Source organism: Leucoraja erinacea, chromosome 7 (assembly GCF_028641065.1).
Source record: "Leucoraja erinacea ecotype New England chromosome 7, Leri_hhj_1, whole genome shotgun sequence".
NCBI classification, from domain to species: domain Eukaryota; kingdom Metazoa; phylum Chordata; class Chondrichthyes; order Rajiformes; family Rajidae; genus Leucoraja; species Leucoraja erinaceus.
Window position 1 is genome coordinate 14,120,984 of NC_073383.1, and position 23,693 is coordinate 14,144,676.

The window sequence follows — 23,693 nt, forward strand, 5'->3', positions numbered from 1 at the left end:
AAATTCATACGCAGTAATGCCATAAGTACGTGAAAATAAACTCCAGTTTATGTCATTCTGCATTGTTCAATATAATTTGTTCATCAATACGTCTTGGAAGCTGAATTTCAACTTATTTAGATCGCGGCATTCAAAGTATACACTTGTATTCAGGAACTGCTGGAAACCCAGTTACTGGGTCTTTGGAAAAACAGTCTGAAGTATTCTTCTGTCTGAGTAATTCAGACAAAGGTTCATAAATATTTGGTGGAGTCCACAAAGACTTAAGGGAAGAGCTGCTTCTGCCAATTTCGTAAAAACGCTTTTCTAAAGAGGTCTGGGTAACAGAAGAAACAGCATATCTCTTCCTCAGGAACGAAAATGGAACTTTGTGTAGCTGCCGTGGTAACCTCGGCGCACTTAAAGAAGCTTTAAATTGCTTAATGTTATCTTTACTTAAACCGGCACTTTTGACCTCTCGAAATGCAATGCTGAGATTCCTTTCACCTGACCGTACGTGCAAAGGATAGATATGCAACTTTGAGGCCTCTTTTGGAATCAGATCCCTTGCCAGTTTGTATTTTGAATCTTTTCTTCTCACTAGTTCCACTTCGTACGCTGCCTTAACAGCCAGTCTCCACTTCTCTATTTCCAGCAACTTCAAGGGTGTAAGATATTTGCAGCATTCTTCCCGTGATATCATGTTTCCTCTGATAAGCTGGTTATGTTTGTAGTCCTGTTCTTGAAACATTGCTGCGTGCTTCTTTATATTTTCTTCAGAGAAGATGTGTACTACTGCAGCCAAAGCCATTTCCTTCACAATGTTCAATCATTCATTTGCTAGGATAGCAAGACTTTGCACATTTCAATGTCTCAGTTGCGAACTCACATGTGCCTAAATGAACGGCTGTAATCTTCTTGGTTACAGTGAGCACCAATGTTGACAAATGCCTTTTTAAATCATTAGCCTAACGTAATAGGTTTACCACAGAAAACCAGCCAATCTGGAAAAGCCACTGCCAGTCTCCTACACCCTCCCACAATTTAAACAGGAACTAATTAATTGCTGTGGCTTTGAAATAACTTCTGCTAAATATTCCATCCTCTTCAAAAATTTTCAGAGCTGAGATCCAGAATTCAGACTCTTCTTTTAAAAAAAGTGATCAAATTTAAATGTGCTAAGTTGCAGTTAAGCGGGGCAGTGCGTAAGAATGAATATTAATGTGTTGACATGGTGCCACAGTGCAAAGAAGCAGCTAATATGTTCAGAACTCTTAAAGTGCAAACATAAAACATTTCAATGATGTAAAAGTGTACCAAGTCGATTAACTTACGGAACGATAAAGTAGAATGCAGCCTTGAATAAAAATAAACCAACTTTTAGTTGCAGCTCCCAAATTCAATTGCTTGTCACCATGCCAGAACATAACTATATTTCCAGATCCCATTATTTATAACAGCTTAAATTATAACAGCTTAAAACCAGTCATTGAGATTCATACAGCATGGGAAACATGCCCTTTGGCCCAACTTGCCTATGTTAACTAAGATGCCCCATCTGCACGAGCCCTACCTGCCCATGTTTAGTCCTTCTAAACCTTTCCTATCCATGTATCTGTCCAAATGTCTTCTAAATGTTTTATACAGTTATTTTAAACAGTATTTACTGCTGTTTAGAATATTGCCAAAACTCCAAATGAGCTCTGGGCTGTTAAAGAAACACATAAATATAACGGTATTTGAATGAAAATATAAGGTTTGAAAGCTGATTTCCATTCAAAATACATTGTGACGCAATTCAAAAGTTTTTTATTTAATATTTATTTTTGGGATCCAACATTTACTAACTAATCACTGTTGAGAAGGTGCTGGTGAACTGCAGCAGCCCTTTAAGCGATGATACTGCCGCTATGCTGTTAGGTTGGGAGTTCGACTCAGCGATCAAATGCCGCCATGATAGGAAGGGAACCCACAGATGGTGGTGCTCCAGTGCACCTCTACCCCTTGTCCTGAGGCTTGAGGAGGTGCAGTTGCATCGTTTGAGCAGGTAATTGCAGTGTATTGTGTAGAAGGAATACAAGCAACCTTTGCATTCTGATCTTTAGTCAGAGGGTGGTGAATCTGTGGAATTCTTTGCCACAGAAGGCTGTTGAGGCCAAGTCAGAGGAAAAATTTAAGGCAGAGATAGATAGAATTTTGATTAGCACAGGTGTCCGAGGTTATGGGGAGAAGGCAGGAGAATGGGGTTAGGAGGGAGATATAAATCAGCCATGATTGAATGGCGGAGTAGACTTGATGGGCCGAATGGCCTAATTCTACTCCAATCACTTATGACCAATAAAAGTACAGAGTTTAGGGCCCTAGATGGGGTGCCAATCAAGCAAGCTGCCTTGTCTTCAATGGTGTTGAACTTCTTGAGAGTTGTTGGAGCTGCACTTATCCAGGAAAATGGAGTGTGTAATAAGTAACTGGTTTAAACTGAAAATAGACACAAAAAGTTGGAGTAATTCAGCAGGGCAGGCAGCATCTCCAGAGAGAAGGAATCGGTGACGTTTCGGGTCGAGACCCTTCTTCAGACTCAACAAGTCTGAAGAAGGGTCTCGACCCGAAACGTCACCCATTTCTCTCCAGAGATGCTGCCTGTCCCGCTGAGTTACTCCAGCTTTTTATGTCGATCTTCAGGAAAGTGGAGTGTTTTCCCTCACATTCCAGTCTTGTGGCTGGCAGGTGGTGAGTGGAATAATGTCCAGGAAACCAGTCCTTCCATGAGATTGTCTGTCTCTGACCTGGCCATGTAGCCATTGTATTTATGTGGCTGGTCCAATGGAGTGTCTGGTCAATGGTGACCTCCCCTGGAGAACTAATGATGGGGGACCTGGAGATAGAAATGCCATTGAAGATAAACCTCCGGTGATTAAATTCATTCTTGTTGGTGCTCATTGCCTGGCACTTTTGCAGCACTAACGCTACTTGCCACTTATGGATGAATGTCGTCCAAGTGTTGCTGTATGTGGCGTGTGCTACTTAATCTTTGGAGGTGTGATGTTACAAAGACATATTTTCAGACAATCTTTAAATTAAAGTTGCTGATAATGGCCTCTTTTACACAAGATGCTAAACTGTCCTTGTCTTCTACATCATCATAGCTTCAAACTAAGTTGGGATTAAATGGAATGATACAAATGCAACAATTAATTTGCCTGGTTGATGAAACCAGACTTTTATAACTAACTAGACCAATATTCCACCACTCACCCATAGCCCCCAATTGTGCAGGGAAGGCTCATTTCCCCTTATTCACCCTTCTTCATTTAAAACTTTAAAAAAATGCAATTTGACTTGCTAGGGCTGCCAGGACTCAGTGTCCTGGGATTGCAACATTGTAACAGGCAGAGCTACAATCCCATTGTGATGTCATAGCTTTAACTGCCAGTGCAGAAGAAAGATTGTTCTCAAAGTCGGATTTTGAAAAGTTATAAATGTGAATAACTTGCAAAATGTAACATCAATCTAAACGAAACGATAAAAACACACCACAGGACAATTGTGAGTAAGGTGGTCCAAAAATTGTAGCGCTATCGTGTACCGTTTTGGTATAGTTCCGGGCATGAATAATCAGACAGGCAGTCTCACAAACAAGATGAGAGTTTTAGTAATATATACTAGACCAAGTGGGACCCGTTGGGCCCCATTCCCCCAACACAATAATCCACCACTCATCCGTTCCCCCAACGCAACCCATTTCCACCACTCACCCATTCCCCCAATGCAATATTCCACCACTCACCCATATCCCCGATGGGAGGCCTGATCCCCCAACGCAACCCGTTCCCCAACGTAAGATTCCACCACTCCCCTGCCTCGCCCAGCACTGGACATTAAAAAAAAATTCCAATTCCACTTCCCATGGCCCCCTACCCCTCCTGTTCAATCACTTGCTGCCAGGACCATGATAAGTGTTCTATGATGACAACATTGTTGGGTGGAGGACTGTGAGATCCCATTGTGACGTCATAGCTGCAACTGTCAGCACTGAAGTGTTGAAGTGATTATCAAAGTGGATTTTAAGTAAACACGGGAAGGGGAGGGGCAAGTGAGGCCACCGTTTTATTTTTTGTCAATAAAGGAAAGTTCTGGGAATGAAACCTCTCCCCTATTCCACCCCTCACCCCTCAACGAAACCCCCCACATGGATGGCTCCTCCATCTCCCCCACAAGGAAATATCTGGAATATGTTTAAATAAAGGAAAGCTCTCCCCAAGAATCTGATTTAAAAACAAATTAAATCTCACTCCCTCCTTACCCCCCTTGAGGTGGAAGCTACTGATCCCATTGTGATGTCATTATGGGCTGCCCCCCACACACACTAACCCCATATCGGTTTCTCAGTCTCTCTATCTCTATATCTGTCTCTCTGTCACCTCTCCCTCTCTCACCTGTCCCCTACAATCAGTCACTGTCAGGTGGCAGCTGAGATCCAATTGTGATGTCATTGTCGGGTGGCGGAATCTTCACGGCAACGTATGTAAATGAGATCCCATTGTGATTGGAGGACTGTGAGATGCCATTGTGACGTCATACCTGCAACTGCCAGAAGAACTCTCACAGCACAGTCATTCTTCTCAAAGTTTGCTTTTTTAAACTTGTAAATATCAATAACTTGTGAAAAATAACATCAAATCTGAAGGAAACTTTATAGGAATGACCACAGGACAAGTAAGATGGTGCGAAGAATTTTGCGCTAATGTGTACCGTTTTGGCGTAGCTCCTTGAGATTGCTTGCACGCAGACAAATGTCCAAACGAGACGAGAGTTTTAGTAATATATAGATAGATATATTAACATAACAGTAATTAACAAGAGACAATTCATGCTGAAAAAATATAGCTGCATTAAATATAATAGATACAAGCTCTACAGGTGTAAAAGAGATGTAGATAAGAGAGGAAGGGGAGGTGGGTTGGGTTGCCCTTTTGATGAGGGTGAAAAAACTACAATGCTTAGAGAGGATATTCTTGGGGAATTATCCAATGAGGGTGTATGTTCAGTTCTGTTTAGTTTATTGTCACGTGTACCGAGGTACAGTGAAAAGCTTTGTGTTGCTTGCTAAGCAGTATGGGTAGAACTTAGAAACATCACTTTTGATGTGAATTATATACTTTGATGGGACTTCATCAAAGGCCCTTCCAATAGTCAGCAGGAATTCGAGGAGCAGATGTGCGGGGAGATTGCAGTTTGCTGTAAAAATAATAGGGTAGCACAAGTGGCAGATTTCAACTTCCCTAACATTGATTGGGTCTCTCACGATGTGTAAAGGGCTTGAATGGGATGGAATCTGTTAAAAATGTCCAATATATATTTTTTAATCAATATATAGAGGGCCCTACTAACGAGGGTGCAACACTAGATTTCTTCTTGGGGAATGAGGTCAGGCAAGTAAGAGAAGTGTCAAAGGGGGAGTACTTTGGCACCAGTGACCATAATTCCATTGGTTTTAAACTAATTATGGAGAAGGACAGGATGGGCCCACAATTACGGAACTAAATTGGGGCAAAGCTGATATCGGAGGCAATAAGCGGGAACTTGCGGGAGATCGACTAGATGTGAGCGTTGACTAGAAAGCGGATGGTTGGCAATTGGGAGGCTTTCAAAAGTGAGATGACAAGAGTACAGGGGCAATATGTTGGTTGACGAGAGATGTTGAAGCTCTGGTCAGGAAAAAGGAGGCATACATCAGATGAAGACAGTCATGATCGCGTGAATCCCATCATGAGTATAATAAGTAAGGTGTATACGTAAGGTGACAATCAGACGGACTAAAAGAAGACATGAAATAGATCTGACAAGCAAGGTGCTGGAAAAATGTGAGAAATTCCACAATACAGGTGTATTCAGAGTTAAAGCGTGGCTAGGGAAACAATAGATTCTCTTAAAGATCAGCATCTCTAAGAAGAGCCACCAGAAATGGGGAAGAAATTAAATAAATATGTCCCAATCATATTTACTATGTGAAAGACCATGAATAACATGGGTGCTGTTTGAAGATTATATACGAATTACCATAGAGTGGGTGTAGGACAAAGGACATTTATTGTCACATACACCAATTGGTGCAGTGAAATTTGAGTTGCCATTGCAGCACACAAATAAGATAAACCCAACACAATGGAATTTAACATTAAACATATAAAACATACCCCCACAGCGGGATCAACGTTTTCCACTGTGAGGGAAGGCAGCAAAGTTCAGTCCACCTCCTCCATGTTCACCCGTGGTCGGGGCCTATTTGAGGCCTCCGTAGTCGCCGCTATGGCGGCCCTATGTTTCAGGCCCTCTCGCCGGGATGATGGAGCTCCGGCATCAGAAGAACGCTCTCAATGGCTTGGAGTTCCTAAACGGCCGCTTCCTACTAGAGACCACAGCTCCCGAAGTCCACAGGCCGCGCTGGGCGGAACTCCAACACTGGCGACCTCGGTGAAAGATCACAGGCTCCACAATGATGAAGTCAGCACCGCCGCGGCTGGAAGCTCCGTAGACCACAGCTCCACAATGTTGAAGTCGGTAGTCCCAGCATTCCGGAGCTTCACACGGCGACCCGGGTAAGGAATCTCCCGCTCCGCAATGGTACCGCTGCAGCTCGAAGCTCTGGCCGGTCTCCCACTGGAAAGGCCGCGCCAATCTAGATGGTAGGCCGCGAAGAGGCGGCGAAGAAGACGCGGCTCGGATGAAAGGACGCATCCTCGACCAGGTAGGGACTGGAAAAAAGTTTCCCCCTTCCCCCCCACCCATCCCCCACATAAAAAGACTAAAAGGCCTCCAAAACAAATGTTTTCAACAAACACATTTTTTTTTAAAAAGGGTAAAGGACGAACGGCTGCAAACGAGGCTGCCACACTGTATGGCGCCACCATTCGAGATTGAAAGGTAAATTTAAAGTACATTAAAGTGCATGGATAAGTGCATCGTCGGGTCTGGTGGGAAAGTAGGGAAGACATTTCAGAGGTCTTTGCAGAGACATTTGCATCATTTTTAGCTGCAGGCAAAGATCCTGAAACCTGGAGGGTGGCTAATGTTGTCCCATTATTTAAGAAGAGCTGCAAGGACAAGCCAGACAACTCCAGGCGAGTGAGCATGAATTCTGTAGTGGGTAAGTTATTGGAGGGGATTCCTTAAACATGATCTACCAGCATTTGGATAGGCAAGAACTGATCAGTGATACACACAGCATGGTTTAGGGCATGGGATGAAGTGCCCATTAAATGGTGAGATTGAGTAATGCAATTATATAAAAGTCATTGAATGCGATTGCAGCAAGTGATCAAAGGGCAGATCTTATATCAACAAAAAGCTGGAGTAATTCAGCGGGCCAGGCAGCATCTCTGGATAGAAGGAATGGGTGACGTTTCCGAAACTTCATCCATTCCTTCTGTCCATAGATTCTGCCTGTCCTGCTGAATTACTCCAACTTTTTATATCTATCTTCGGTTTAAACCGGCATCTGCAGTTTCTTCCTACACATATGCTATATCAACCTCTATTCCAGAAGGATTTTAATGTAGAAGGAGGAGGACAGTGGCTTGGTAAGACCTCACCTGGATAATTTTGCATAGTTTTGGTAATTTGGGAGTAGAGCAAAGATTTACTAGTTATGTTTCAGGAACATTATGTTCACCACATACCAAGAGATTAATCAAATTAATCAAAAGGTCGGTGGCACCGCTGCAAGAGGGCACCCCTGCCAGCAGCGTGTTAGTTTTTTTCAACTTTTTAATTTTTTTTAGTGTGTCCTAATGTGTGTTTTGAATGTTTCTTTGTGTGTCTTGTGTGGGGGGGGTGGTGTTGGGGGGGGGGGGGGGGGGTAGGGGGGAAACTGTTTTGGTCGCCTCCTCCACGCAGAGGTGACTTTTTCCATGTCGCCTCCCCCGTGGCCTAACATCGAGGATAGGTGCGGCCCTCCTGGAGACGTGCCCAGGGATTCATCTGTGGGCGTAGCGTGGACTCTCATCGCAGAGCGGGCGAGCCGTCGCTGGAGGGGAGCGTTCCATTCGCTGGCCCACAGCAGCCTGAAGCCGCGGTCTACGGAGCTCCAGCTGGCTCGGCGTCTGCAGCCTGGGATCCCTCGTTGGGGACCCGGGAGGAGAAGAAACTCCGACCGCTGACCCATGGCAGGGACTTACCATCAGGAGCTGGGTCCCTCGCCGGGGACCCCTGGAGAGGAGCTCTGACCGCCGGCCCTGCTGTCTGCGGCGCAGCGGGGACTTTAAATCTTCGACCGCTGGCCTGCGGCCTACACCAACCTGAAGCTCTGATGGCGAAGCACCGATTCAGGACTTACCTGGACTTTATCTGGACTTTACCTTGTCTGAACTTCTGGACGCCTGCAACAGCGGCTGCGGAGAGTTGAAATCCCGACCACGAAATGGGGAAAATGGAGGACTGGCCAAAATTTGTTAAATTTTTTATTGTGTTTTTGTGTGTTCTTTTTTCATTGTACCGCTGCTGGCAAATTCATTACACTTGCACTTTATGTGCAAGTGACGAATAAAACTGATATTGATATTGATTGATTAAACCTATATCCTTCAGCGTTTAGAAAAATGAGAGGCAATCTCATTGAATATAGAGAATTCTTACAGGTAAGAAGCCGGGAAGGTAATTTCTCTGGTTGAGGAGTCTCGGACCCTGAGGTGCAGGTTGTGAATGAGGGATAGGGCTGAGATCAGGGAAACATTTTTTTTAAATCTTCATTCGGTGACTGATGGACCTTTTGACCTCCACCCGAAGGGCTGTGGAGCTCAATCATGGTGTTCATTCAAATCACGCTCACAGATTAAAAACAATAATGCTGTCTAAATCCCAGAGGAAAATAATAATTTTAAGTTTGTAAGTTCGAAATTCTTCCCCTGGAAGGTCTATGATCATTAAATTGTTGGGCAAGAACTATTCAGATTTGCTTGAACACAGGCAGTGATCTCCACCGAGGCTAGAATTCCAGTAAGATAGGAGATGAGCAAAGCAAACAAGGAGATAACACTTGGATGGAACTATAAACAGTGACTGGTCTTATACTGACAACTGCAGTATAAATGCAAACACTTTTTTTCAAACCAAGCTATGATTTCGTCGTTCAAGTAATAATTACTCCATTTACAAACAGTTGTTGATGGTACCTTAACGCTCATTGGCAAATCTTTTATGTGTTCAGACCAAAGTAAATGCCATCAAAGTACATTTAGCATCTGCTGAGGTTTCCCAAGAAAATAAAATATAGCTTAGAAAAGTAAAAGCACTTGCGTGATGCATTTAAAGAACATCTTTTACATCTCCAGGGTGGCACCATTTGATTCACAGCCAACCAAATACGATTGAAGTCTGCTCAATATTACTGCACAGACAACATCCCATAAACAGAACTTTGTTCTGTCATATTTCTTTGTATAACATCCACTATATTAATTTTTGTTCGAGAGGTAATGTTTGACCAAATGATGGGAAACACAAGGAACTGCAGGTGCCGGAATCTTGAACAAAGCACAAATTGCTGGAGGAACTCAGTGGATCAGGCTACACCTGTGGAGGAAAGGTTGGGACCCTTCTTCCAACTGGTCCAAGTGGGAAGAAGAAAGCTGAAAGAGAGAGGTGGGACAGGACAAAGCCTGTCAAGTGATAGGTGGATGCAAGTCAGGGGTTTAATTAGCAGGTGGGTGGAATAGGTGACAAAGATGAAAAGGAGACAAAAGGATGTCAGACAGGGAGAAACGAGAAATGAGATGTAAAGCCAGAAGAGAGGGAGGAAAGGGGTATAGGTGGATGGGGACAGGGGCAGGGAGAAGTGGGGCGAGATAGTGAGAGTACAAGGTACGCACAAGGGGGAGGGGTTTGGGGGAAACAGGGGTAGCACAGGAAAGAGAGATGGATGGTGGGGGGGGGGGGGGGGGGTGGTGTTACTTAAAAATTGGAGCATTCAATGTTCATACCATTGGGTTGTAAGCTACCCAAACTGCCCATGTGTAGACTACTCGACAGTTTCGCCAAACACTCGAGCTCTGTCTATCTTATTGTATTCACTGGAATTTACAAGAATGAGAGGGGATCTTATAGAAACATTAAATTCTTAAGGGATTGGACACGCTAGATGCAGGAAAAATGTTCCCGATGTTGGGGGAGTCCAGAACCAGGGGTCACAGTGTAAGAATAAGGGGTAGGTCATTTAGGACTGAGATGATGACACCTGTTGGCGCATTCGTGATGCCGAAAGCATCACATAAAGGAGTTTCTATTAGATGGTCAAACAGGCAAAGGGGATGTGCAACGAGACTTTCGTGTCTTGTACATCAGTCACTGAAAGCAAGCATGCAGGTACAGCAGGCAGTGAAGAAAGCAAATGGCATGTTGGTCTTCATTGGCCTACCCCTTAAGAATAAGGGATAGGCCAATTAGGACTGAGATGAGGAAAAACGTTTTCACCCAGAGAGTTGTGAATCTGTGGAATTCTCTGCCACAGAATGCAGTGGAGGCTCATTCAAGAGTTAGATACAGCTCTTAAGGCCAACAGAATCAAGGGATATGGGGAAAAAGCAGGAACGCGGTACTGATTTTGGATGATCATATTGAATGGCGATGCTGGCTTGGAAGGCCGAATGGCCTAATTCTGCACCTATTTTCTATGATTCTATGTAGGTCGCAAAGAGCATGTCGGACATGCGATTAAAGAGAAGAAGGCTGGCTGACGAGATTACTCCAAAAGATGGGATAGATTTGAAAAGGTGGTTGCTCTATTCCAAGCCATTGGGATATACAAAATAATTTGACAGAGTAAAAACACCAATTAAACAAATCTAGTCAAACTTCTAAATGACAGTCTACGAATCTACTGAATAATTTTGGATTGCCTTTTAACTGAAGCAATGCAGAACGCGTGTCCCTCCAAGGATGCCATGTTCTTCCTAGGTTGTTCGAGCAAGCGGTGATGGGCCATTCCTAGTCACGTGTGTGACCAAAAATGATGAAAAATTGTGGAATACACCTCTTCTCATTCTGAAAACATTACAGGTATATTGTTTTGTACTGTATATATGACTCATATTTTTTCGGAGTTTATCAAATTTCAAATTCAACTATCTGAAAACGTCTACTGAAAATTCTGCTTCATTGGTACTTTGACACAAAACAGAGGAAATGGATGGAGTCTTACTTCAACAATGCACTGTTTAAACTGGTGCTTTTAACCCCAGGAATACTGCCCTCATTATCAAGTCATTTCAGCACAATACCGTCGGATAATTAACAATTGAATCTACATGCAGTAAGTATTCACAACTTCAAAATAAAATGGATTAAAAATGAGCTATAAACCATAATCACTTACCTGCCCAAGAACTTGACAGAAAGATGTCCTGATAGTTATCTAAAACAAACATTTGAGAGACAGATGTAAGAATCTCAAACAAATTAGATGAAAAATACTTAAAGGATTGTCATATTGTACTAAATTTGAAAATGTGAGCACAAAAATTAATTTAATTGAAAATTCCTTAAGAATGGGCTACCTATTTAAAAAAGAGAAATTATCTCTCACCATGGGTTATGAATCATTGGAGCTCTCTAGTTCAGAGCCTGATGGTAGCAGAATATTTGTAATGCAGTATTAGATAAATTCTTGATAAGAGGGGGAACGTCATCAGGGGTGGTCAGGAATGGCGATCAGAGATTACAGACCTGCTGGAACAGGTTCAAGTGGCCTACCCCTGCTCCAACATATACATTTTTAATAAGTTAATATTTTTCGCTAAAACCTTCGCGTTGGATGTTTCCACTAATGGGACAATCTAGGACCAGAGGCCAGAGCTTCAGAATAAAAGGATGTACCTTCAAAAAGGAGACAAAGAGGAATTTATTTAGTCACAGGGTGGTGAATCTGTGGAATTCATTGCTACAGGTGGCTGTGGAGGTCACGTCAGTGGATATTTTCAAGGCGGAGATTGACAAATTCTTGATTAGTAAGGGTGTCAGGGGTTATGGGGAGGCAGGAGAATTGGGTTGAGAGGGAAAGATAGATCAGCCATGATTGAATGGTGGAGTAGACTTGATGGGCCAAATAGGCTAATTCTGCTTCTATAACATGAACATATGAGTAAAACATATATTTTAACAAAACAACTAAAACATTCAAACTAACTTTACATATCTTTGCAAATTAAACCCACCATTTTTTATCTTTAACAAGACAGCAGATTTCTTCCTTGATTTCAATGGGATTAATGTACTTTGGCCAGGTTAACTTAGCATGGGTGCAGCAAGTGGATATCCTAGCTTGGAAATTGAGAATAGTGTTGAAGTTCACAACTTGTGGGAGAATCGAGGACTAGAGGTCAGAGCCTCAGAATTAAAGGATGTTCTTTGAGGAAGGAGATGTGGAGAAATTTCTTTAGTCAGAGGGTGTTGAATCTGTGGAATTCTTTGTCACAGAAGGCTGTGGAGGCCAAGTCAGTGGATATTTTTAAGGCAGCAATAGATAGATTCCTGATTTGTACAAGTGTCAGAGGTTAAGGGAGAAGGCAGGAGAATGGGGTTAGACTTCTTTGTCACAGAAGCTGTGGAAGGCCAAGTCAGTGGATATTAAGGCAGCGATAGATAGATTCCTGATTTGTACAAGTGTCAGAGGTTAAGGGGAGAAGGCAGGAGAATGGGGTTAGGAGGGAGAGACAGATCAGCCATGATTGACTGGCGGGGTAGAATTGATGGGCCGAATGGCCTAATTCTACTTCTATCACTTATGACCTCAGGACCTATCTCACTGAGCTCTATGAGGTGTCCGACAGGCAGCACAAAAGGCCCCAGGGCCTGTGCTCTGCTGAGTGGAAGGCTGAGGTACAACCTCCACTAAGGACCAGTTCATGAGCATAGTCATTGGATCTCAACAAATGATTTGTCCCATCAATAGAAAATCTATAAATTTGTTATTATATTTAAAGAAAATTACTGCAGATTAGAACCTATTAATGTTTTATGTTTCTTTTATTAGTAGTAGCACAGTAGAATAGCCCAAAACTTCACCCATCCCTTCTCTCCAGAGATGCTACCTGTCCCGCTGAGTTACTCCAGCTTTTTGTGTCTATCTTCTATTTCAATGTTTCTTTGGTCATTCAATCCTTCTGTATTCATAAAAGGGCTTTGTGGTATTCCTGACCCTTTCTTTACATTTAGCCTGTAGTGTTGCATTGCATTAATACCAATTATGCTGTGGTTCTCTGTACAATGCATTAGTTCATTACAACCAACATTAACGATTTTTGCTGTTCAGAAGGTTATAATTAAGAAAATGTGAACAACTTTGCATAATAATATTGCTGATGAATAGAAGCCCTGCTTACTTCAACACTAAAATTCAGCCAAAGTGTGTACAATTTTGTACACTGAAGATTTTACCATCTGTAAAAATCCAAGATCGTCTATTAAAAGTCAGTTTTTACAGCACTCATTAAGGCATCAGCTAATTGCAGGAAAATTAAATGAACTGAAGTAAACTCTCTCTTCCAATTCATGTTTCCTTTATATTAATAGAAAGATGCAGTGTTTACTGAGAAACACAATCTTCGGTAATTTATTTAATAAGTAAATGCAGTACAATCATTAGCATCTTTCTGCAAAATGAATTTAATGGATGAAAACAATTCTGCAAGCAGGTGGGCCAAATGCCTTTTTCACCACATTATCTGCATGAATGCCATAATTAGGGAACTATGGACTTGAACACCAAGATCCCTCTGTGCGGATAGCTAATTAGTTTTTAGTTTTAGTTTTAGAGATACAGCGCGGAGATAGACCCTTCGGCCCATCATGTCCGTGCCGACCAGCGAACCCCACATATTAACACTATCCTACACCTACCAGGGACAATTTTTACATTTACCAAGCTAATTAACATACAAACCTGTACGTCTTTGGAGTGTGGGAGGAAACCGAAGATCTCGGAGAAAACGCACGTTGTCACAGGGAGAAAGTACAAACTCTGTACAGACAGCTCCCATAGTCCGGATCGAACCCGGATCCATGCCGCTGCATTTACTGTAAGGCAGCAACTCTATCGCTGTGCCACCATACTGATACTTTATTTACAAAATGCAAAGGAATAAAGCAGGAAACTGCAGACCGATGGATATTATGCAAATGGTAGAGAAATTATTTAAGAAAATGTGAATAGGATATATATCCGTTTGGAAAAACAGTCTGATCAGGGATAATTGCCACGTCTCCATAGAGATCTCCTGTCTCACTAATTTAATTGAAATTTTGAAGAGGTGAAGAAGATAGTTGATGAAGGAAGGGCAGTGAAAGTTGTCCAGATGGACTTGATAAGGCATTTGAACAGATGGTGTATGGTATGCTGATATAGAAGGTTAAGGTATAATGAAATCAAGGCAAGCAAGGTGTTTAATTTGACACCTAATTCACTTTCATATCTCAAGTATTTAAAAAGTTATGGCCATTTTCATACTCGGAAATAAGCATCTTGTTCCCTATTGATTTTCTATGGACATAACAAAAAAGTTGTGATCGTGTGCTGTCAAAAGGCCATAACCTTCTTAAAAATTAAGAGAACTGAATGAAATTTTCAGTTATCATAGACTGAACCATTCTGAAACAAATATAAAATAATCTTACTTGGATGACCTGAAATTAAAGCATATAATTAGTTAGTTACCCGTGTAGCTAATTTCAAACTTCAATTACTAGATCTAAACATCTATCCATTTCTTAATAAATGATTAACATTTTTAAATAGCCTAAGTGTCCAAATAATATTCATAAATAGTTCACAATAAAACATGATTTTTAAATCTCATTTACATTAATTTATAGGCCAAATGGAAGGAATTTAGTGTTCAATTGCTGTAAATTAAAGTCCATTTTAAATCAGCTTTCTAGTGGGTTCCTGTGAACACGCTGGTTTAGAACGTTCACATTGCGGTAGATTTGTACCCTCAAATGCCCAGAAAAATACTGCGGGATATAATGGGCCCAAAATGAGCTACTCGCAATATTAAACTTTGTATAAAGGGATCTTAAGAAGCCCTTTTTAATGTAAAAATAAACAGCCTACCTTCTGTTGTCTGCTCTATGCGACCCTGACGGCTGCCGGTGGTCGCGGGTTTAGAGATTGATTTTTAAACTACTATAACTATTATACAAGGCCTTTAAAACTAATAATAGCTTTTGCGACGGGGTCTTCCAGTGATTTTTCGTTAATAATCAACTAGGCTGAACATCTTCGATTGGAACAGCCTAGAGAAAATCGCGTTTTAAACCCGACCCCTCTAAACGGCGCCAAAATCGCGCACACGGGCTGGGATAGATTTTCAGCGAAAAATCAGGTAGGCTTTGCAACATACCTACACAGTGAGTTTACCAGGCACCTCCTCACTGTGATGGAGGCAAAAGTCTTAGGGTTACTGTCTCTTCCCTCCTCTTCTCCCTCTGCGCTGAGGCGATACCCCACCGGGCGACGGTAAGTCAGTCCCGCGGTTCAAGCTCCGCAGCCCGGGGGTGGTCGAAGCTGCCGCCCTCCAGTCCAGCGGACGCAGCTGTTGCCACGGGAGCTCCGGAAAACAGGCACCAGCCTGTAACCTTCGAGCTCCCAACGATGTCGTCCACTGGCCCACGGCTGAGCACCGTCTCCACTCCGGGCCGCCAACACGGGAGCGTCTCAGCCCCGCACCGGGCCGCCCGTACAGAATGTTCACCAGATTAGGCAAGCTCAAGTTAGGTGTTTTATGAACAACTCCTTTTATAAAATATTCCACTAAACCTCTTGAGATCCTCATTACTCTTTCAAACAAGAGGACATGACTTCAGAATTAAGGGACAGAAGTTTAGGGGTAACATGAGGGGGAACTTCTTTACTCAGAGAATGGTAGCGGTGTGGAATGAGCTTCCAGTGGAAGTGGTGGAGGCAGGTTCGTTGGTATAATTTAAAAATAAATTGGATAGGCATATGGATGAGAAGGGAATGGAGAGTTATGGTACAAGTGCAGGCAGGTGGGACTAAGGGAAAAAAGTTGTTCGGCACGGACTTGTAGGGCCGAGATGGCCTGTTTCCGTGCTGTAATTGTTATATGGTTATATGGTTATTAATTTTCTGCGAAAGTACATACATATTTTTGCCAAAGTTGTCCATGGTTGCAGTGGAGAATGTGCTTCCAGATCATGTGCAGAGAATCAGGTCTTTTATAATCCAAATGGTTGTAATATGGATTACTTTACACAGTTAAGTACGATCATGGAAGGAAGGAATTTGCAATTATCATAGTGCTTTCTTGCAGTGTGATAAGACATTCAGACCCTTTCGCCAAATTGTGTGGGACCCAGAGCGTTTTCTGGACTTGGCTCCCATGGTGCCAACCAGCCTAGAGGTACAAATCCATGCATGGAGATCCAGACAAACTGATCCTCTGCACCCAAGATGTCCCTATGACCCAGCGCAGTGTCTGCAGGACAACTAATTCTCTTGTGTGGGAAGGAACTGCAGATGCCTGTTCACACTGAAGAAAGGCACACAATGTTGGAGTAACTCAGCGGGACAGATAGCATCTCTGGAGAGAAGGAATGGGTGAGTTTCGGGTCAAGACCCTTCTTCAGACTTGGACGGCTCTTGAATTCTCTTGGATGGCTTAATGTTGAGAACAGCTATTCAAATGATTTTTTATTTTAAATGACAGCACCTTGGAAACACCAACAAATAATTTGAGCATTAAAATAAATGGGGTCACTGTTTGTACCGCAGCTATCCCTGGTATAAACTCAAGCTGAATGAAGAATTCAGTGGCAGTGCGGGAGGGCAGATGTGTTGGTATGCGAGCTCCCACACACTCCAGGCTACCAGGCTGGTCAGCTGTTAGTCAACAGGATTTGCACCAGTAACTACAGATGACAAGATGCAATAGACAATAGACAATAGGTGCAGGAGTAGGCCATTCGGCCCTTCAAGCCAGCACTGCCATTCAACGTGATCATTCGGGGGCAAAATATTAATGTGATTATCATGCACACAGTGATTCAAGTTTCCCGTGAAACAGAATGAAGTCCACAACTTATGTACACAAAAGTGCAAAAGCAGATTTAAGAGCATGCATCACTCTATGAGTAATGCACGGAAACAAATTTACACTTCAAATCATACTCCTCTGGAATGCCTCCTTTCATGCAAAAGTAAGCAGCACACTGTACGTCCTGACAGTGCTGTTGATTTGTAATGTTCAAATTATTATAATGTAATGTATTATCCAAGAGCAAGTCTTTCAAGAGCAAATGTTAGTGGAAAAGTAAATGCAGGAGAGAAAAATAAATCAGCAACCTACCTCATATTGACAATTTCTGGTTGTGTGAAGCTGTAACTCTGGTACAGAGCTATCATTCTCAGGCCTCGCTCTGTGCAGTTTGGCATAGATCACAGTGGAAGATGGAACACTGAAATTAAAAGAGTCTTTTATTTTTCCTTGCTATGGAAAACTGACATGAACAGATAACACTGGTGCGAGCTTTTAAAACAATATGAAATAAGATACCATATTTGGTCAAGTTAAAAGAACAATTTATGTGTTTTGTCACATTAGACACTATTCTCATTTATGAAACAGTTAATCACATCATTTGAGATATTGGAACTTGCAGGACAATTCTTGCTATGTCATAATGTTCAGCATGCCACACAAGTATATATCTGATCTTGTGTAGGAACGAACTGCAGATGCTGCTTTAAATCGTAGACACAAAATGCTGGAGTAACTCAGCGGGCAGGTAGTACCTCTGGAGAGAAGGAATGGGCAATGTTTCGGGTCGAGACCCTTCTTCAGACAGGTTAGGGATAAGGGAAACGAGTATATATCGGATCTTGTTGGCCAAGTTTCACTAATCATTTCCCAGTTGCACTCCAATCATAGCTTTGTGTGGAAAATTGCGTCTCACAGATTTAATTGAAATTTCTGAAGAGGTGACCATGAAGAATGATGAGGCCAGTACAGTAGAATGAATGAATGAATAAGTTTATTGACCAAGTATTCACATACAAGGAATTTGCCTTAGTGCTCCGCCCACAAGTGACATGACATATAGTAACAGTTAAGAATGATACATAAAATATTAAACATTAATAATAAAACATTATTGATTAAACGTGAATTAAATAAAATACCAGAGCAAAAGGAGGCTACAGATTTTTGTTTATTGAGTAGAGCTACTACTCGTGGAAAAAAGCTGTATTTATGTCAGGCTGTGGCAGCTTTGACAGTCCGGAATCGCCTTCCAGAGGGAAGTGATCCAAAGAGTTTGTGGCCAGGATGAGAGGGGTCAGAGATGATCTTACCCACTCGCTTCCTGGCCCAGTTCGTCAATGGAGGGAAGGTTCTCAGCTGATCAGACGATTTGCTGCAGCCTCCAGGTGGCGTGCTTGGTGGCTGAGCCAAACCAGACCATGATAGAGAAGGTGAGGACAGACTCTGTGATGGCCATATAGAATTGGACCATCATTGCCTGTGGCAGATTGTGCTTCCTCAGCTGCCGCAGGAAGTACATCCTCTGTTGTGCCTAAATGATGTTTACATGGACCTTAACAAGGTATTTGACAAGGTACCTCATGGTAGGCTGGTCTGGAAGGTTAGATCACATGAGATCCAAGGAAAGCTAGTCAAAGGGATACAAAATTGGCATGAAGAGAGGAAATGGAGGATGGTGGTAAAGGTTTGTTTTTCACACTCGAGGACTCTAGCAAGTGGTTTACCACAGGAATTGGAGCCGAGTCCACTGTTGTCCGTTATTTATATTAAAGATATGGGTGGTACGATTAGCATGTTTGCTGATACACCAGAACTGCAGATATGGGCGGATAAATGGCAGGTGGAGTTTAATGTGGGTAAGTGTGTGGTGTTGCACTTTGGGAGGTCAAATGTAAAGGGAAAGTAAAGAGCCCTTAACAGCACTAATGTACAGAAGGATCAAATAAATCCAAAGTTCTCTGAAAGTGGCAACATAATAGATAGACTGGTAAAGAAGACATATGGCATGTTCGTCTTCATTGGTCATAAGAGTCACAAAGTTAACTATCTTGCAACTAGAAAAGGAATTTGGTTAGGCCACAATTGGAGTATTTTGTGTAGTTCTGTATGCCCCATTACAGAAAAGATGCGTAAGCTTTGGAGAGGGTGCAGAAGAAGTTTATCAGAATACTGATAGAGAGCACTAGCTATAAAGAGAGGTTGAACAAACTTGGATTATTTTCCCTGGAGCACTAGAAGTTAAGGGACCAGAGAAGAATTTATAAAAGGTAGACAGTCCGAACATTTCTACCAGGGCAGAAACGTCAAATAGTAGAAGACATAGCTATGTCAGATATTTAGACGTGCGGAGCGAATTTTTTATTAACACGGAGAGTAGTATGTGCCTGGAATGCCCTGCCAGGGGTGGTGTTGGAGGCAGATAAGATAGTGGTGTTTAAGAGGCTTTAAGATAAACACATGATAAACACAGGGTATGGAGAGATATGGAACACATGCATACAGAAGAGATTCGTGTAGGCGTTATGGGTCAAAGGATCTATTCCTGTGCTTTACTGTTCCATATTCTATGGTGGTCTGATGAAGAATGTTATCTTTGATTACAATGGGATCTTGACAAACCAGGCAAGTGGCTGATGAATGGCACATAGAATTCAGTTACATGTTGATAGGAGAAACCAGGGCAAGGCTTCCACGGTGAATGCTAGGGGCTCTGGGGAGTACTGTGAAACCGAGAGCCCTCGATAAGGAAAATAGAGCCTGTCTGTGGCGACATCTTGTCAGCAGCACAGCAGAATATCATCAAATATAGTCGTTTTCAGCTTTCCTGTATAAAAGAAACAGCAGAATCCAGCGCTGTAACAGACAAGCTGCTAATGCATTTAAACGCATTAGCGCTATTGCAATCTAGTGGCAGCAACGGAGCAGCCGACTGTAAGGGAATTCCCGATCGCAGGGGAATCCCCGACCTGGTGGAGGGTCGCAGGAACAGCAAGTACTGGTCCTGGAAACACCGGACAGGCCTCCATTGCCCGGAACCGTGGCCAGCGTGCCGGACTACAAGTCAGACTGAAGCACAGGGGACCACAACCCCCTCTCCCTACCATCCAATGTACAATCACGAGCAAATAAAGAGGAGGGCAAGGCTGCTTAATCAAAGGGAGCTGATGGAATGCTCTGAGGCTCACCCTCAGCTCCCCAGACTCAGACATCCAGCATGAACGTTTCTCCATCCATTGTATGGACTGAACACAGGCATCTGGGAAAGGGAGAGGCGTGGGCATCTGCCTCGTGGTCAACTCTTCGTGATGCTCAAACGAGGCAGTTCTGTCTAACTCCTGCTCTCCGCACCTGGAATATCTTGAAGTGAAGTGCCGCTCCTTCTACCTCCCAAGGGGATTCACCTCCATCATCCTGACCGCGGTCCATATCCCATCCCAGGCAATCGTCCATCTAGCACTGGAGGAGCTGCACGCCGTGGTCAACAAGCACCCGTCGGCGTACCCCAAGGGCTTTACCATCATATCCAGGGACTTCAACAAAGCCAACCTGAAGAAATCACTCCCCAACTACCAGCAACATGTCTCCTGCAGCACCAGAAGATTAAACATCCTTGACAACTGCTAGACGACCATCAGAGATGACAATCGCTCCATCCCTCGCCCTCACTTCGGGAAATCCGTCCATTCAGCGGTGCTGCTTCTTCCTGCATACAGGCAGCAACTGAAGAGCACACTCCCAGAGGTGAGGACTGCACAGAGCTGGTCTGGGGAGCAGAGGAGCGACACCGGGACTGCTTGGAGTCAGTGGACTGAGCAATGTTCAAAGACTTGGCAACAGACCTGAATGAATACGTCACAGTTGTTACAGACTTCCAAAGGAAATGTGTGGAGGACTGTGTTCCTAAAAAAACCTTCTAAGTGTTTCCTAACTGGAAGCCTTGGATAAACCAGGAGATCCGCATTCTTCTGAGGACCAGATCCTGGGCATTCAGGTCTGGTGACGCAGAGGTCTATAAGAAGTCCAGATACGACCTCGACAAGGCCATTAAAAAGGTCAAAAGGGACTTTCGCTCCAAGCTAAGGGATGAAGCGGATATTCGGCAACTGTGGCAGGGCTTGAATACCATTACCTCCTACAAAGCAAAATCAGGAGGCAGCTCAAGCGACAGCGAAGCATCACTCCCTGACGAGCTCAATGCATTCTACGCACGCTTTGATTAGGAGAACACTGATGTGTCTTCCCGAGCCCCAATACGCCCTGATGGTATTACAGTCACAGTCACAGTCACAGTCACAGAGGCAGATGTCAGAAGATCCTTCAGGGGGGTGAACCCTCGAAAAGCATCTGGACCAGATGGTATACCCGGTCGAGTTCTCAAAACCTGTGAGGACCTACTGGCGGGAGTTTTTGCGGACATTTTCAACTTCTAAGTACTGAGGTCTGAGGTTCCCACCTACCTTAAGAGGGCATCAATAATACTGGTGCCCAAGAACAGTAAGGTGACGTGCCTCAATGATGTCCGTGGTGATGAAGTGCTTTGGGAGGTTGGTTATGGCGCATATCAACTCCTACCACAATCCCGAACCATTTCAATTTGACCACCATTGTTGGACGAATTACAGATAGTGATCAGTCAGAGTATAGAAGTGAGATCGACCGATTGACCAAATGGTACCAGCACAACAACCTGGCTGTCAATATCAGTAAAATCAAGGAACTGATTGTGGAGTTTGGAAGAGGAAGGATGAGAACCCACAATCCTGTTTAGATGGTGGAGAGAGTCAAAAACTTCAATTTCCTGGGTATGCATATTCCCGAAGATCTTTCCTGGACCCAGCACACTGATGCAATCATAAAGAAAGCACATCAATGCCCCTACTTCCTGAGAAGATTACAAAGGTTTGGTATGTCAGAGAGGATTCTCTTGAACTTCTACAGGTGTACAGTAGAGAGCACAGTGACTGGTTGCATCACAGCCTGGTTCGGCAACTTGAGCGCCCAGGAGCAAAAAAGACTGCAAAAAGTTGTGAACATTGCCCAGTCCATCACCGGTTCTGACCTCCCCACCATCGAAGGGATTTACCAGAGTCACTGCCTCAAAAAGGCAGCCAACATCATCAGAGACCCACACCACCCTGGCCATACACCCATTTCACTCCTGCCATCGGGAAGAAGGTACAGGAGCCTGAAAACTGCAATGTCCAGGTTCAGGAACAGCTTCTTCCCTACAGCCATCAGGCTATTTATTACAACCTCAAATAAGCTCTGAACTACAATAGAATGTTATTGTTATTATTGCACATTTGTGTGTTGTGTGTGTGTGTGTGTGTGTGTGTGTGTGTGTGTGTGTGTGTGTGTGTGTGTGTGTGTGTGTGTGTGTGTGTGTTTGTGTGTTTGTGTGTGTATTTGTGAGTATGTGTATATATACACACACACCAAACTTTTTTTTTCTCTCTCCTTTATTATATTGTTTACAGTGTACTATGTTTACATATTCTGTTGTGCTGCAGAAAGTAAGAATTTCATTGTTCTATCTGGGACATATGACAATAAAATACTCTTGACTTGAAATAATTTCATGAGGGTGGAGACATATGTGGACAGGGTAATGTAGAAGGAATTTGACATGCTTGCTTTCATTTTACAATGAGGACAGGATTTGTGATACAGCATGTTATAGCTGTACAAGATGTTAGCAAGACTACATTTGAAGTTCTGTGTACACTTCTGGTCATCCTACTATAGGAAAGATGTCATTGAACTGAAAAGAGTGCAAGAAAGATCTCCAAGGATGTTCTGGGCCTGAAGGGTTTGAGATCAAGCGGGGCTGGATTAGAAGGGTCTTTTTTCCATGGAGCGTTTCGAGCTGTGGATAACCTTATAGAGATACATAAAATCAAGCGGGACATGGAAAAGCACTTTTCGCCGGGGTAAGGATGTCTAAAACTAGAGGGCATAGGTCTAAAGTGAAAGGAGAAAGATTTAAAAGGGACCAGAGAAGCAACTTTGGTCACACAGTGGGTGGTGTGTATATGGAACAAGTTGCCAATACTGCGAGGAGGATACTTTGAGGTTGCAGGGTGACTTGGATAGGTTGGGTGAGCAGGCAGATTCTTGACAGATGCTGTATAATGTGGATAAATGTGAGGTTATCCACTTTGGTGGCAAGAACAAGGCGGTAGATTATTATCTGAATGGTGTCAAATTGGGAAAAGGGGAAGTACAACGGGATCTGGGGTCCTTGTTCATCAGTCAATGAAAGTAAGCATGCAGGTATAGCAGGCAGTGAAGAAAGCAAATGGCATGTTGGTCTTCATAGCGAGAGGATTTGAGTATAGGAGCAAGGAGTTCTTACTGCAGTTGTACAGGACCCTGGTGAGACCACACCTGGAGTATTGTGTGCAGTTTTGGCCTCCTAATTTGAGGAAGGACATTATTTCTATTGAGAGAGTACAGTAAAGGTTCACCAGGTTAATTCCTGGGATGGCGGGACTGACGTATGATGAAAGAATGGGTTGACAAGGCTTGTAATCACTAGAATTTAGAAGGATGAGAGGTGATCTTGCAGAAACATATGAAATTCTTAAAGGATTGGACAGGCTAGATGCAGGAAAAATGTTCCCGATGTTAGGGGAGTCCAGATCCAAGGGTCACAGTTTAAGA

At 43.1% G+C, this 23,693-nt stretch overlaps 1 protein-coding gene across 2 annotated transcripts in view; it reads right to left on the reverse strand.

Annotated features, from left to right (window-relative positions):
* pgap1 (post-GPI attachment to proteins inositol deacylase 1) overlaps positions 1-23,693 on the reverse strand; it is a 154,362-nt gene that overhangs the window by 73,957 nt on the left and 56,712 nt on the right. For both annotated transcript variants that reach the window (XM_055637794.1, XM_055637795.1), the window contains 2 exons: positions 17,337-17,445; positions 11,348-11,386 (listed from right to left, as the gene is read on the reverse strand). In XM_055637794.1, coding sequence (XP_055493769.1) covers positions 11,348-11,386; positions 17,337-17,445 — 148 coding nt within the window. The remainder of the gene's footprint in view (positions 1-11,347; positions 11,387-17,336; positions 17,446-23,693) is intronic.